We start from the raw sequence: 15,033 nt of genomic DNA, 5'->3' as shown, positions 1-15,033 counted from the left end.
AACTTCAAAGCATTCATTTAGCAGCTGGGGTTGAGCATTTTGGTATCGCATTTGGCATTCTTCTCGTTCTCCTCGAGGACGTCCTCGACCAATTCACTACTCCAGAGTTCCCCTCCATCCACAAAGGCTATTATAAATACGGCTGCTAATTAAACGTGTACATCACCGGCAGCTAAAAGTCATGGCTCTTAAACAAGTCCTGGCCTTCCTGATCCTGTTCTTAGCCACTGGCGCTCTCCGGTACTCTGCCTTCGCGAGTGACCCCGACATCCTCGTGGACTTCATCCCTCCGCCGGAGGGTACTCCCGTCGACGGCAGCTACTTCGCCTTCAGCGGCCTCCGGTCGGTGGTTGGTGGTCGGCTGCCGCCGGACAATTTCACGGTGACCAAAGCCAGCATGAGCAACTTCCCGGCGCTGAACGGGCAGAGCGTGTCGATGGCCGTGCTGACGTACCCCCAGGGAAGCGTCAACCCGCTGCACACGCACCCGCGCGCTGCCGAGCTGCTGCTGCTGATGCAGGGCAACTTGGAGGTTGGATTCGTGGACACGGCCAACAAGCTCTACACTCGATCACTGCAGCGCGGGGACGCGTTCGTGTTCCCCAAGGGCCTCGTGCACTTCCAGTTCAACTGTGGCAAGGGACCGGCCGTAGCCGTGTCGGCATTCGGCAGCGCCAATGCTGGCACTGTGTCTGTTCCCCAGAGCACCTTCGGGGTGGACATCGACGACGGTATACTTGCAGCTTCGTTCAAGACCGACGCGGCGACAGTTCAGAAGCTCAAGGCCGGCCTTCGAGGCCCCAAGTGAAGCGCGAGAGGTTATTTTGCCGGTTCAATGTTTCTGAAGGACCGTCGTGCTTGAAATAAGAACTTAATGATTGAAAAAGACGAAAGAGGCTAATTAATTGTCTCATTAAACATCAAAACACACCGTTTTCCAGAAGTTAAATTTGCTTCAAAATAAACTAAGGGCATCAGCTAAACTACCCGAATGCAGATCTCAACTGAACCATATCATCCGAATCGATTTGGTTGGGTCGAGACGGCCGGGAACAAGTAGGAGCTAACATCAACAACCCTAGTTTAGTGTTATTAGTCGTTCGCAAACAATCGGTTATGCGCATAAGTGCCTTGATCTAGCAGAGTCAAATAAGATTTAAGTAGCTAGCGATTAAGCAAACTAGCTAAATCTACTAGATCAGTTCCCCTAAATCATTCACGTGCTTTCACAAGTCGGCCCAATACCTGCCCAAGATCGCCACGCCATCCAAACGCACTCCGAAAAAAAAACGGCTAGATCCGCCACGTTTCGGCGCACGCCTTTCGGTGCATGACGGCGCTGGCCAATCACCCTCGTCCAGCTGACGTCGCGCATCGCCCGCCACATAGGACAACGGACACGTGTCGAACGGGAGGATCGCGCGCCCAAAACCTTGGATTGGTGAGGTCGAAATAGTAAGATCGCGTCACGCGCGTGGCCCCACGGTGGCCGACCCACGCCGACATCCTCGATTCCCGACAGCGTCAGCCGTCGGATTCGGACTCAACCTTCGCTCCGCCGACGTGGCTCGCGCGTGCGCCGCAGCGGACGGGGAGCTTATCCACCCGCGGACCCATCCTCGCACCCACCCACCAAAACCCGATTAGCGAAACGTGTTGGTCGATGACGGCAACGGGGGTTCGGTCTGGTATAAATAAAATGCGACGCCCTTTCCAATTTCTACCGTGGAGGTGCAGGGCGACAGCAAAACAGAGCCCGAGGCTTGGAACAGGGGATCCATGGGAGAAGGGGAGCTGATGTCGATGTTCCGGAGGCAGATGGGAGCGCCGCGGCCGTGGACGCGGGAGGAGGACAAGGTGTTCGAGCGGGCGCTGGTGGTCTACCCGGATGGCACGCCGGAGCGGTGGTCGGTGATCGCGGCGGAGCTGTCTGGGAGGAGCGCCGTGGAGGCATGGGAGCGGTACCAGGCGCTGGTGGAGGACTGCCGCATGATCGAGCGTGGGTTGGTCGAGGTGCCCGATTGCTGGGACGCCGTCGACGGGAGCGACGGCGACGGCGGCAGCGAAGGGCCATCTGACGGAAGCGCGTGGAAGCAGGCGCCGCCGCCCGGCGGCAGAAGCAGGGGAAGGGGAGAGGAGCGGAAGCGTGGGGTGCCGTGGACGGAGGAGGAGCACCGGTGAGTGCGTTAATTTTGGTAATGAATCTCGCCGGCGGCGATCTTGACATAGTCGTCGGTTAATGATAATTAATTAAATTGGGTCTTTGTTTCTCCCACGCTTCTACCAACCTAATCGACAAAAAAAAAAAAGAATAAATGGAAGGAAACGAAACGAGAAAGACAAATATTATTAAAAAGGGGAAAGATGTTGATTAATTAATGACTGTGTGCCTGGTCGATTCATTTAGGTCGTTTTTGGAAGGATTGGCGAAGTACGGAAAGGGAGACTGGAGGAACATCTCGCGGTGGGCGGTGAAGACGAGGACGCCGACGCAGGTGGCCAGCCACGCCCAGAAGTTCTTCATCCGGCAGAGCCAGAACAACAATGGAAGAAAGAACAGAGAGAGCAGTAAAAGAAAGAGTATCCATGATATCACCGATCCATGAGGAAGAATTCATGAACTGAAAATATTTAATTTAGTGTTGTCTAAATTGGCTCTGTTTCTATCAAGTGTGAAAAATGTAATCTTATTAGAGCAGAAACCAGACAGGGCATGATAGATAGCATTAGCGATGATTTAATTAGGTGGCATTTGGTAAAGCGTATGAGAATGGGGAATCATAAATCTTGTGTTTGATAATAGGAACGAGAATTAGATTTTAGAATGAAATTTAAAATTTTAGATAGGGATGAATTCAATTTTTTTTTTTTGGGTTTCACCGTATCTAAACATTTAGATATATCTAAATTATTTTAGACGAAAATATCTTGTTTAATTTTTTTTTCATATCAATTTTTCTCTTCGGTTCTTTCTTGTCATATTTTATTTTTTCTCATTTTTTCATCGTACTTTCTCTCATTATATTTTTTTTTTCTCATTCTATCTATCTCATTGTATTTTTTTATCCTTTTCTTTTTTATCATGTATTCTCTCTCATCATGCACTCTCTCTTTTCATTTTTTTTCATCATGCTCTCTCTCTCTTTATTATTTCTCATCGTATTTTCTTTCTCATCATACTTTCTTTCTCGTAATCCTTTCTCACCATGCTTTCTCTATTATCAACTTTCTCTTTCATTTTTTTCATCACATTTTCTTTTTATTCATTCCTTCTCACCATACTTTCTCTCTCCTCATCCTTTCTTATCCACCCTGTTTGGAAATAACTTAAGTCATGGAATTAAATTGAATTCCATTATAAATTGAATTTCATAATAAATTGAATTCAATTCTCATGTTTGGAATGAATTGCAACTTAAGTTATGGAATTCTTATGTTTTATTATTTTATCCTTCTCTCTTTTTTCTTTTCTTTTTTTACAAAGAAGAGAGAATGAGGACACAATGGACATAATATGGAGAATTGAATTCCCTATCTAAATCACACATAAAGAAGTGTGATTTATTTTTGTCTTGTTTGATGGAATTGGAATTGAATTCCATATCAATTTTTAGCTAAAAAAATCATTCCAAAGCATGAAATTCAATTCCAATTCTAAAAGGAATTGAATTCCATATCATTCCAAACAGGCTGATAATGTTTTTTCTATCATCACACTTTCTTTTTCTTGAATCTTTCATATCGTATTTCCTTTTTCTTTATTTTATCTTATCACACTTTTTCTCTCAACACATTTCTCTCTTATCATAATTTCTCTCTTTTCAATCTCTCTCGTCACATTTTCTCTCTCCTTTTCTCTTATCATAATTTTTTTCTTTTCATTCTCTCATCATTTCTATATCTTTTTCTCTCTAATATTTTTCACACGTTCAATTTTTTCTCACATCTAATTTTTTTCTCTTATTTTTTTCTAAGGATAAAAAAAAAATTAATTCATTCCGATAGAAAATATTCAACTAATAAAAAATTATTTTTAAAAATGATATCTATACTTATACTCATTGTCATTCCAAATATTATTATTCTAATTTTCATTATTACTAAAAATAGAACCAAACGCCACCTTAAATGCAATTACTAATGCATATATAATCAATTTGACTAAAAGTATTTATTCATTCATGATATGACCAATTTAATCTCATAAAAATTTTCTATAAATTCACAAAAAAAGGACAGTTACGGGGGACAACTTAAAACCACGAGTAATTTGAATGCCGCAATCAACTGAGAAATTGAGATGTCCGAATCAACTACGAACGTTCCGATCCACTTCTGAACGCCCGACCCATATTAATTATGTATTAGCAACACATGGGCTGCAGCTAATTGCCTGCTGGCGTATTCGTCTAGCAGCTTCTTTACTTGACATTCAATTTTAAAGTAGGTAGCCAGCTTTCACGCAAGCGTGTCACCATCCGCCTAAGTGTTTTCACACGTGCGAGATGACGTCTGTGGTTCTATTACGTCAACCAGAACTTGGATACCAGTTGTAAAGAAACAATAATCTACAAATTCTCAAAGGATTAGCAAAGATTTCAACACGTTGAAAAGCAAGATTTCTTTTCACTTTCTCCAAAGACGCAAGGAACGAACGTCTGAGAGTTCAAAATACCTACCTGTTTTAGCGGACTTATCAAGGTCGTCTATGTTGGCTTATTGGCAGAAAACACAAACAAACAACACGATTTCAGAAACAAAGGCCACAAACAATGAAAACAGCGCATATGCTGCAATCCATGAAGATAGCTGTTGCTACTTTCAGAAAAACCAATATTGCCTCCACGGTATCTCCTATGACGTCCGTTGAGCCAGACTCGTCTCTTCCAGTTCTGGCCTTTTCTTTCTCTCTCTCTTTCTCTTCCTTTTGCTGTGTTGTCTTTAGCAGCCATAGAATGATGGTCACATCAGTGATCATTGCCAGGAAGAGTGGTTTGAAGCTCAAAACGCTGCTTGCAACATCACTAGCAAGAGTGTAACCTCGTCTGGACATGACAACCAAAAGAGCAATGATAACCGCACAAACCAAGCGCATAGTTTCTGAAGCAGAGATACCCCGGCTAACTTGTTTTGATGAGAATGACATCTTCTTCTTCGCATGCATTCTGGTCGTGCTCACAACCTGCTGCGAGGAACTCTCACGCATAGAAGTGCTCGGAGGTTTTGTATCCCTTTCAGTTTGAAGTGGCTTAACTTGATCATTGTTTCCTTGTTCAATTGTATCAATGTCATGTTCCGTCTTGCTAACAAGTACTGCATTGCTTTCATGAGCTGGATGTCCATTGCTTCTTGCACTATCTTTTATAGATTCAAACGTCTCACTTGCAGTGTTGTGGTCATTGTTGCTTCCAATTTTGTCAGATATGTGATAATTTGTAGCATCAACCTCAGTAAGTGGAGCAACTGCAATAAAATAAGGACAATAAATATTAGAAAGCCAAAATGTTATTGCATTAGTAAAGGCTTAAAGCCCACAAGAGTAATGGAACCCAGTAGTCAAGAAATTGCAATCATTTCTTTTTCATTGCTATGTATTTTATTAACATGGACAACAGTTAGCTCCAATAATACAAAAATACAAGTCTGACTTCTCATAGCCGGGATACATACTTGTAGTTATTGTTGCATTTGTGGTAAATTTACAAAAAAATTATAAATTATAAATATTTTCAGTTTAAATCCCGTCTATTCTACATAGCACAGCATCGATAAATATATTAAGCAATATAAAATCCTGAAACACTATACAAAAACATCAGTAGAACCAAGTCCCCCCTTCTCTAAATACTGAATAGCAGTTGCTGCACACTATAGTAAAGGGTAGGTAATTTTTTTCTCCCAACGAGCTACACTCTTATATTAATTTATTGCAATAAAAGGCATGATCAAATTTGGTCGTAGTTCCAATTACTAAAATTGGCCGTGAATGACAATAACCGTATGAATTGGAAACAGCCAAACAGGGAACACTAGGCTTCATGATGCATGTTAACTTTCCTCAGTTATTTGCAAAACATTAGCAATAGGCTTCTAATATCGAGATCGATCCTCAGAGAAAGTTCAAATTTTGTTAGAAACAAAAATATGTTGAATTATTTTCCCTATACTTCAATTCATTTCTTGATCAACATGACAAATATCCATAAGAATAGGGCAAAAGAAGATTTTATAATGTGTGTTGATCCCTTGAGCATAAGACACACACACACACACACGTAACCCAAAAAAACTGCTCAATGAATCACAAGTTCTAGTCTAGACCACCACCAACAATGAATTATGTTGCTAAAACCATCTATATTTAGTTCTCATAATAGTTATTTTACGTCATTGCACTTTTACTTCCCAATTGAAACTAGATGATGAAACCAAATCTATTAAAATTGTTCCCAACAAGTTTCCTTCTCCAAAGATAAAAGATATGCACAGCTTCATTAGTAAGATTAATGATTCTGGTCTACAAAAAAAACATTTACCAACTTGATTACACAAAGACTCTGAATAAAAGAGAGTTCTTGTCATAGATCCCTTTTCAAAGCTCAACTAGTCTAATTATTGTTCTCATGACTTGGTCTTGTATTCAATAAATAAGATATTGAATGTTATGATTTAATTTAAATCACCCAACAATTTTTGATGAATATCAAGTTACACTAAAATTAGGAACATAAAAACATCTTGAAGAAATAAACTTGGTCTGATTTTCACTCTTGTAACATGAGTGATCTTTGCTTCTTCCCCCCTCCCCTTTGGGATATAGAAAAAACACCCTTCAATTTCTTCATGTCAAATAATATATGTAACTTTCATGTCATGTGGGTTGATATCCTATGTTTATAATCTAAGTAGCCACTACTTTACCTTCAAGTTGGTCTCACCGAACATTGAAACAATTCACGAAAGCAAACAAATGTCGGAGCTGAGTACATTCTCTCAAATTAGACTGACCAACTGTAGTTATCCACTCTGACACTCACCTGTACAGTCTTGGCAGCCATTTGATCTCCCCACCTTTGCTTGCGCCTTCTGGTCATTCATGAACGTTTCATCATGTCCTCCTTTTCTGGCCTATCTCGCGACAGAGGGCTAACACAAACCAGTTTCCTGGTTTGATTGGAATTCTAACAATGCTTCTTTTCATGACCCACACTCCCACAATGGTACGCACCTTGCCCTTTCCTTGTTCCTCGACAGTTTTGCGAGGAAAGTAGTAGATTCATCTCTTTCATCCTTTCTCGTGTTAGCATTACCTGCCTGTCCTGACTTACCATGGCGTAAGTCCTTAGGGATAATAGTCGAGCCCCACAATTGCAACTCGATAATCCACATGACACCTACTAAATAAGCCAACAACCAAACCCTAAGAACCATCAACATGAAACCCATGAAATAAGCCAAATCGTTGCCAAAATATGTCAGTCAGAATCTCATGCAACAATGGTATATAAGACAAAAGGAACATTAGCTTCTCCATTGATCAAGAAATAAATCGACCTAAAAATAACAATCAAGGAGCGGAATCAGATGGCAATAGGATAAGCGAGGACCTCACCAGAGGCGTGAGAATCTCGAGGAGAAGAGGAGGAATCAGGAACGAGTCTAGCTTGTCCGGAGATGAAGGCGAGGCGCTCCGATCCGCGTTCCAAGATCCTTCGCCGGCGAGATTCTCTCGCACTCTCCATGATCCGCCCACTTTTTCTCGATCTTTCTTCTCCGTAACGATTATCGTGTTCTTTAGGATCATAGGAAATATTTATCCTACACCCCAATAGTTTACTCTTCTTCTAACAAAACCCTCCTTATTTGAATTCGCTAATCACCTATTCATAATGAAGGGGAAATTTGCATGTAATCCTTAATGACAAACAAAATTTTACACTCCCTAACTAAACATAATGAATATCGATTTATCTAATTACTCTTCATATTTCTTATATAAAAAATCTAAAAATAAATATAATTTCTCATAAATTCAGTGTATTAAATTAGAATCTAATATATTTTCTATCAAATTGAGCATGACTTTTTTTTTATCTTATTTAAATAAAAAATATATTAGATTCTCTTTAAATAGTACTCAATTAAATGAAAAATATACTAAATTCTCTTTAAATGATGTTGAATTTAAGAGGAATTATATTAAGCGATAAAAAAATTTACTCAATTTTCCACTCCATATCCTAATTGTCTCTCATATTTGTTAGATATAAAAAGTTTATAAATAAATATAATTCATCTTAAATTCAATACATATAATTAGAATCTAATATATTTTCTATTAAATTGAGCACGACTCTTTTTTTCACCTCAAATGGATAAAAAAATATACTAGATTTTCTTTAAATAGTACTTAATTGGATGAAAAATATACTAAATTCTCTTTAAGTGGTGTTGAATTTATAGGAGGAAATATATTAAGCAATAAAAATTTTTTTGCTCAATTTGATAGAAAATATACTAGATTCTAATTTAAAGTGATAAATTTAAAAGAAATTATACTTATTTTTAGACTTTTTATACCTAAAACATATGAGGGACAATTAGATAATGATATTTGTATAAGTAAATTGAAGTAAATAAAACTTTACAAGTAAAAAGTGGAGACAAAATTTTTTAAAGATAGAAACTACATGTAAAATTGAAATTATATTTAGAAATTTTTCTTCAATTTGTTAGACCCCGTGGGTGTTTTGATGTGATCAACCAAATTAGGTTAGGTCATGTTTGTTATTTGATCCCTGTGTCTAAGTGTGTAGAAACTTAGGAGCGCAGGAAGTTGAGCGGAAGACGCAGCTAGCGAGAAGGACGGTATGGGAAGGGAGCCGACGGGCTCAGTGCGTCCGAAGGACGAAAGAGCTGCGGAAGAGTACACTGGTAGGTGAGAAGACGTGCACGACGTTCGAGGGACGAGAAGCCGTTTCAGAAGCCTGCTCGAGGAGAAAGCCGAAAATTAGGTTCGGGTGTGCCCTATTTCGGTTGGCCGAAATCACCCAAGCGATCGGAGCTTCAGAAGAAGAGGAAAAAGAGAAGTCGGAAGCTATTTATACCATGCAGGTTGAAGGCAGTATTTATACCTTGCAGGTTTAAGGCGCCCTCAACATTGAAGGCGCCTCCATTACCTTGAAGGCGCCTCAGACCAGTCCAAGGCGCCTTCAAGGGCATTAGAGGCACCTCAGACCTAGTCTTCGTGATCGTTTGCAACCGGATAAAACTTTATCCGGTCAAACTGCTTGGAGGCGCCCTCAACCCTCTTGGAGGTGCCTTCAACACTCGAGATAAGATTTCCAGGAGCTATATAAAGGCCTCTGGAGCTAGGAAATCAATCAATCAACTCAGTATTCAATTCCTAGCAATAGTTTAGAGCTTTCAGTGTGTAAAAGGCTTCTCCGCCTTCAGAGAAAGAGATCTTTCTGAGCTTTTTCATCGTCTTGGATTAACAACCCTATGGGTTGTAACCAAGTTAAATTCTCTATCTCCTCTTTATTTCTATTAGTTTATTTCTTTATTGTTATTGCATTTTTTGAGTTGAAAGAAACGAGGAGGGTATTTTTATTGTGCAGACAATTCACCCCTCCTCTTGCCGGCTCCGTTGCACCAACAAGTGGTATCAGAGCCCGACAGCTTCAGAAGGACTAACCGCCGACTGAAGCACGAAGATCAAGACAATGGCCGGAACAAGCATTCATCCTCCGAAATTTGACGAAGACTTCACTACACGGAAGTGAAGAATGGAGGTATTTTTTAAGACTGAGTTTGATATTCTTCTTATTATGAAATATGATTTTGTAGCCCCCAAAGACAAGGAAGAATACAATTGGACGAAGAAGGAGCAAGCCGATTTCATGGCTAACGGAAAGACGGAGTTCCACCTGCTCAGCGTCTTGCCGTCCCAGGAGGTAAGTCGGATCGGAAGTTACAACTCCACTAAAGACCTCTGGGAAAAATTCCTGGAGCTCCACGAAGTACCTCATAAGCAAAGTTAGCAAGGCGCGACATCCTCCGGACTCAGCTGACGAATCTCCGGATGAACAACGGCGAGAAGGTAGCGCAACTCCAAGCGAGAATTAAGGAGTTGATAACTCAACTGACCAGTCTTGGAGAACCGGTAACGAACCAAGATTTTATCCGGTATGCGCTCAACTCCTTCCCAAGAACTCCAAAGTGGGCTTCCTTAGTAGATGCTTACTACATCTCTAAGGACTTTGAGGTAAGTACTTTAGAAAGTTTATTCTCTACATTTGAATTTCACGAATCAAAAATTGCAGAACCTAAAGAGAAGTCAAGTCTCAATGTTGCCCTACAAGTCGAGATGGGCGATTCCGACTCTGAAGCGTCAATCGACGAAACTGAAGTGACATTATTGGTAAGGAAGTTGAATAAATTTGTTAAAAATAATAAATTTAGATCGCAATCGAAGAAGCATCAACGCAACAAAAGGACGGTCTGATGCTACAACTGCAACGAAAAAGGACACATCAAGGATGACTGCCCCAAATTAAAGAAAAGGGACAAGGAGAAGTCTCGAAGACCGACACCCTCCAAACACAAGAGTTTGAAGGCTACATGGGATGAATCTTCATCCTCGAAATTTGCAATCGAAGCCTTCTCGGGATTAGCACTGATGGCCAACCATCTTTTTGAAGAAACCAGCTCGGAGATAAGCATAGATGAAGGGAGAGGATCATCAGAAGAAGAAAGCTACGATGAACGGAGAGCATCACCAAGTGAGGTAAGTAAGGTACGTGCTCTAACGCCTACTCAGTCCTTTCAATTTATCAAAGTGCTTACGAAAGATCTAGCAAAATTAGAAAAAGAAAATGCTGAATTAAAATTAAACTTAGCAAAAAGCATGCCATCTAGAAATGTATGATAATTGAAATTAGAATATGAAAAATTGAAATTGAAAAATGATCATGCATGCCTACATAAATTTCCAAAATTAAAATTTATGAAAAATTGAATTGATATATTAGAAAACACCAGGGTCAACTTAGAAAAGTTCTCAAAAGTTATGTACTCCCTAAGTTCTTAAAAAATCTAATAGGAAGGAACCTATACTGAGTTCCAAAATCTTTGCTAGTTTAATTTTTTTAAGTTAGAGCTTACAACGAGAAAATTAAACGTTAAAATTTCTTTATGAGACTTTGTCTAAGGAAGTGGTTGTTGCTCCAATAACCAAGAAAGTCTAGTGCCTCGCCACAACCTGAAGTCAAAATATTGAAATAAAATGTTTAATTAACTTTCTGATAAAAGCATTAAAATTAGAATTAAATAATGCTTTAAAAAGTTTTTCAAACATCTTGATCCTGTCCGAATGCTGATTCAATGGACGCTGGGCACGTGGCGCTTCCCGGCTGCTAGTGTGGATCTTCGGACGGCGGCACGAAGCTTTGGCGAACCTGCACAGAAGTCGAGCCGGGAAGGGGTTCCCGGCGACGACCCTCCGACGCTCAAGTCAGGCGAAGCTCAAGGAATAAATAATGGCTTCAAAACGCGTAGAATGCCTACCTCCGACGAAGAATGAGGACCTTTATATAGGGCAGCGAAGAAGTGAGTGTACACCTGCCGAGGTGTACACGTGTCCATGGCCCATACCCCAGTAAGGACTTGTCAGTGAGCTTCCCTAACCCATACTGCTACAGTCTCGGCATGTCCTTGATGGGACAGCGAAATCTCCTGTCACAGGATTTGGAGCATGGCCTACACGTGAAACATACCTGCTGTCAGAAAAAGACGTCCCCTGTCCTTTTCCCCATTGCTCCAGATCTGGCGTCCGGGCAGACAGCAACCTCAACATCCGGCCGGACATATGTGGTGGTTTACTTGGGGAGATTTTCCATCATATACTTTGTGGAGACTATTAGTAGTGTTACCTTATGGCTTTGGCCGAGCGTGAGGTCCGCTCGGCACCATGACCTTTTCCACTGAGCGTCGGAACCCTGATTTCGACAGGGTGCCTTTTAACCATCAGCCGACTATCGTCCGATCGGGACGTTCGATTCCACCGGACGGCCGGCCTGCCGCCCGGTCGGACCCGGCCCTCTCCGGATGGACAACTGCCACCGTGACTTCTACGTGGCGTTGACTCCACAGGGTGGGGTCCCCTGTTCTTACTACCGGATCACATCTTTTTAAAAATTTTTCAAAAATATTTTTTTTTCTTTTAAGAAAAATGTTTGTTACTTAAAAAAGAAAATCTCAAATAACATTTTTTTTAAGTTAAAATTTCTTCTGAAATTAGAAATGTGTATTTATTTTTTTCTAAAAAACTTGTCTTACCTAAGTTTTACTTAGAAAATTTTTAAAAATGATTTTTTTTTCTTAGAAATCATTTTGAAAATGCTGTACTTGGATTTTAAAAATCATTTTTTTTACTTGAAATTTTTTTTCTTGATATTTATTACCCCGTTTTTTTCTGTGATCAAAAGGTTTGGTTGTTGTTGTTGTTGTTGATCAAAAGGGGAGAAAGATAGGCACAAGTTTAGGGGGAATTTTTAATGTTTTTACTTAAAATTTATTTTTAACTTGTGTTGCAAATTCTATTGCAATCCTTATGCTTGAACTATTAGTTTAGTAATTTATATAAATTACTGTTTGTCTATTTTGTTTCCCTAACTTGAACTTGGGTTGATGCACATCAAAAAGGGGGAGATTATTGGACCCCGTGGGTGTTTTGATATGATCAACCAAGTTAGGTTATGTCCTGCTTGTTATTTTATCTCTGTGTCTAAGTGTGCAGGAACTTAGGAGCGCAGGAAGTCGAGCGGAAGACGCAATTAGCGAGAAGGACGGCATGGGAAGGGAGCCGACAGGCTCGGTGCGTCCGAAGGACAAAAGAGCTGCGGAAGAGTAGAGCTGTCAGACGGGCCAACCCGTGGCGGGGCGGGTCGGCCCGTGGCGGGCTAACCATTTGGCGGGGCGGGCCAACCCGCCAACTTGGCGGGTGGGAAATTTCCAACTCAACCCATTTTAAGGCGGGTTGCGGGTTTGGTGGGCCAACCCGCGGGCCCATCAAAAATTTTTAAAAAAATTAAAAAATATTTTATATCTTCAACATTTTACTTCGAAAAAGTTTTCTACAATTAAATGTATACATAAACATGTATTTTAAATATAAATGAACACAAACGAATACTTATGTTGGATGAAAAATACTATTTTTATTTCAAAATTATAACAAAGAAAGATAATAAATTGACATAAAACTTAGCTTACATATGTTTTTCAACCCGCGGGCCAACCCAAGCCCGAGCGGGCCGACCCCGCGCGGGTCGCGGGCCTAGGCGGGTCGGCCCACGGCGGACTTGGGTTGATAAAATTCCAACCCAACCCGTTTAAATTGTTTGGCGGGGTGGGCCAACCCGACGGGCCCAACCCAAATTGACGGCTCTACGGAAGAGTACACCGGTGGACGAGAAGAACGTGTGCGACGTTCGAGGGACGAGAAGCCGGGTCGAAAGCCTGCTCGAGGAGAAGGCCGGAAATTAGATTCGGGTGAGCCCTATTTCGGTTGGCTGAAATCACCCAAGCGATCGGAGCTTCAGAAGAAGAGGAAAAAGAGAAGCTGGAAACTATTTATACCATGCAGGTTGAAGGCACCCTCAACATCGTTGAGTGTGCCCTCAACATTGAAGACGCCTCCATCACCTTGAAGGCGCCTCAGACCCGTCCGAGGCGCTTTCAAGGGCATTGGAGGCGCCTCAGACCCAGTCTTCGTGACCGTTTGCAACCGGATAGAGTTTTATCCGATCAAACTGCTTGGAGACACCCTCAACCCTCTTGGAGGTGCCTTCAACACTCAAGATAAGATTTCCAGGAGGTATATAAAGGCCCCTGGAGCTAGGAAATTAATCAATCAACTCAGTATTCAATTCCTAGCAATAGTTTAGAGCTTTCAGTATGTAAAAGTCTTCTTCGTCTTCAGAAAAAGAGATCTTTCTGAGCTTTTTCATCGCTTTGGATTAACAACCCCCTGGGTTGTAACCAAGTTAAATTCTCTATCTCCTCTTTATTTCTGTTAGTTTATTTGTTTACTATTATTATATTTTTTGAGTTGAAAGAAATAAAGAGGGTATTTTTATTATGCAGATAATTCATCTCTTTTTTACCGGTCCTGCTACACCAACACAATATACCATTTATTTAAAGGTATCAAGTCTAATAAAATAATGAATATATGAGGTATTTGTTTGAACAATTTTATAATTTAAAAGTTTCTACTATTTATCCCTAATTTTACCATGTCTGAATTTGTCGCTAGTAATGACTGAAACCGTTGACGTTAATGGAGATTATGACACTTATTGATATATAATTTTTTTGAAAATAAGAACTATAATCTTCTCAGATATATCTCTATCATATGCCTATAAATATTATCATTTAAAACTAATGACTTTCATTTTCATAATTTCTATTGTTAACTATACTTTAGCGGACTCAAGCATCAAGAGACTTTAATTAAGGCATCTTGAATACAAGATCTACGAGAGATTTATAAAATTCTAAGAAGTTGAATAAAAACCTTTGAACTATAGAAGTGGGGTTTAGGATTTGTAGTTTAAGAGTAGTAAAAATTTAAATTTATTTTTTTATTTTAAAATTGATGTAATATATATGAAATCATACAACTCATACTATGGATTGAATCATAAAAAAATTTATTTAGATCTCCAACTATTAAAGATATTTCAATAATTTTTATAGAATTGATATGACATATTAGGATCATAAAAACACTCATTTAAAATTCTAACCATTAAAAATACCCTCTAGTTGACAGATTATAATAACATCAATACATATATCATATTCTTATATTCCTATTTTCTTTTTTAATAATATATGAAATATGTTTATCATGGTATACTTTATTTAGCTTCTTACAAAATTTTGAGCAAAAAATCAATAGCATGCCCTTGATTATTAAAATCACAAAAGAATATTTCTATTTTGAAAAAAAAAGGTTGACTA

At 39.9% G+C, this 15,033-nt stretch overlaps 3 protein-coding genes across 4 annotated transcripts; 2 read left to right on the top strand and 1 right to left on the bottom strand.

Annotated features, from left to right (window-relative positions):
• The first annotated feature begins 35 nt into the window (after window positions 1-35).
• Window positions 36-921, top strand: LOC122053099 (germin-like protein 9-3). Its single transcript, XM_042614977.1, has one exon. The coding sequence runs from the start codon at window positions 182-184 to the stop codon at window positions 806-808; it is 627 nt and encodes a 208-aa protein (XP_042470911.1). The 5' UTR covers window positions 36-181; the 3' UTR covers window positions 809-921.
• A 782-nt stretch (window positions 922-1,703) lies between these two features.
• On the top strand, window positions 1,704-2,876 carry LOC122054200 (transcription factor SRM1-like). Its single transcript, XM_042616010.1, has 2 exons — window positions 1,704-2,177; window positions 2,408-2,876. Exons 1-2 carry the CDS (start codon window positions 1,780-1,782, stop codon window positions 2,604-2,606), a joined length of 597 nt encoding a protein of 198 aa, XP_042471944.1. The 5' UTR covers window positions 1,704-1,779; the 3' UTR covers window positions 2,607-2,876.
• A 1,710-nt stretch (window positions 2,877-4,586) lies between these two features.
• LOC122053097 lies at window positions 4,587-7,824 on the bottom strand. Of its 2 annotated transcripts, none has more exons than XM_042614974.1 (2): window positions 7,613-7,824; window positions 4,587-5,463 (listed from the first exon to the last, which is right to left on the bottom strand). In XM_042614974.1, the coding sequence occupies exons 1-2, from the start codon at window positions 7,740-7,742 to the stop codon at window positions 4,751-4,753; spliced, it is 843 nt and encodes a 280-aa protein (XP_042470908.1). In that variant the 5' UTR covers window positions 7,743-7,824; the 3' UTR covers window positions 4,587-4,750. The 2 variants fall into 2 exon arrangements, with proteins under 2 accessions (XP_042470908.1, XP_042470909.1); XM_042614975.1 differs by lacking the exon at window positions 7,613-7,824 and adding an exon at window positions 7,038-7,572.
• Between the last annotated feature and the right edge of the window lie 7,209 nt (window positions 7,825-15,033).

The sequence above is a fragment of the Zingiber officinale genome, chromosome 3A (genome assembly GCF_018446385.1).
Source record: "Zingiber officinale cultivar Zhangliang chromosome 3A, Zo_v1.1, whole genome shotgun sequence".
Lineage (NCBI taxonomy): Eukaryota > Viridiplantae > Streptophyta > Magnoliopsida > Zingiberales > Zingiberaceae > Zingiber > Zingiber officinale.
The sequence above is the reverse complement of the archived record's forward strand: the minus strand, read 5'-3'. Positions and strand labels throughout refer to the sequence as shown.

Excerpts from the sequence above, each read along its gene's own strand:
- LOC122053099 (XM_042614977.1), top strand. The coding sequence starts at position 182 with ATGGCTCTTAAACAAGTCCTGGCCTTCCTGATCCTGTTCTTAGCCACT.
- LOC122054200 (XM_042616010.1), top strand. The coding sequence starts at position 1,780 with ATGGGAGAAGGGGAGCTGATGTCGATGTTCCGGAGGCAGATGGGAGCG. Across the intron at positions 2,178-2,407 it reads TGGACGGAGGAGGAGCACCG|GTCGTTTTTGGAAGGATTGG; the intron begins GTGAGTGCGTTA and ends CGATTCATTTAG.
- LOC122053097 (XM_042614974.1), bottom strand. The coding sequence starts at position 7,742 with ATGGAGAGTGCGAGAGAATCTCGCCGGCGAAGGATCTTGGAACGCGGA. Across the intron at positions 5,464-7,612 it reads TCGAGATTCTCACGCCTCTG|TTGCTCCACTTACTGAGGTT; the intron begins GTGAGGTCCTCG and ends ATTTTATTGCAG.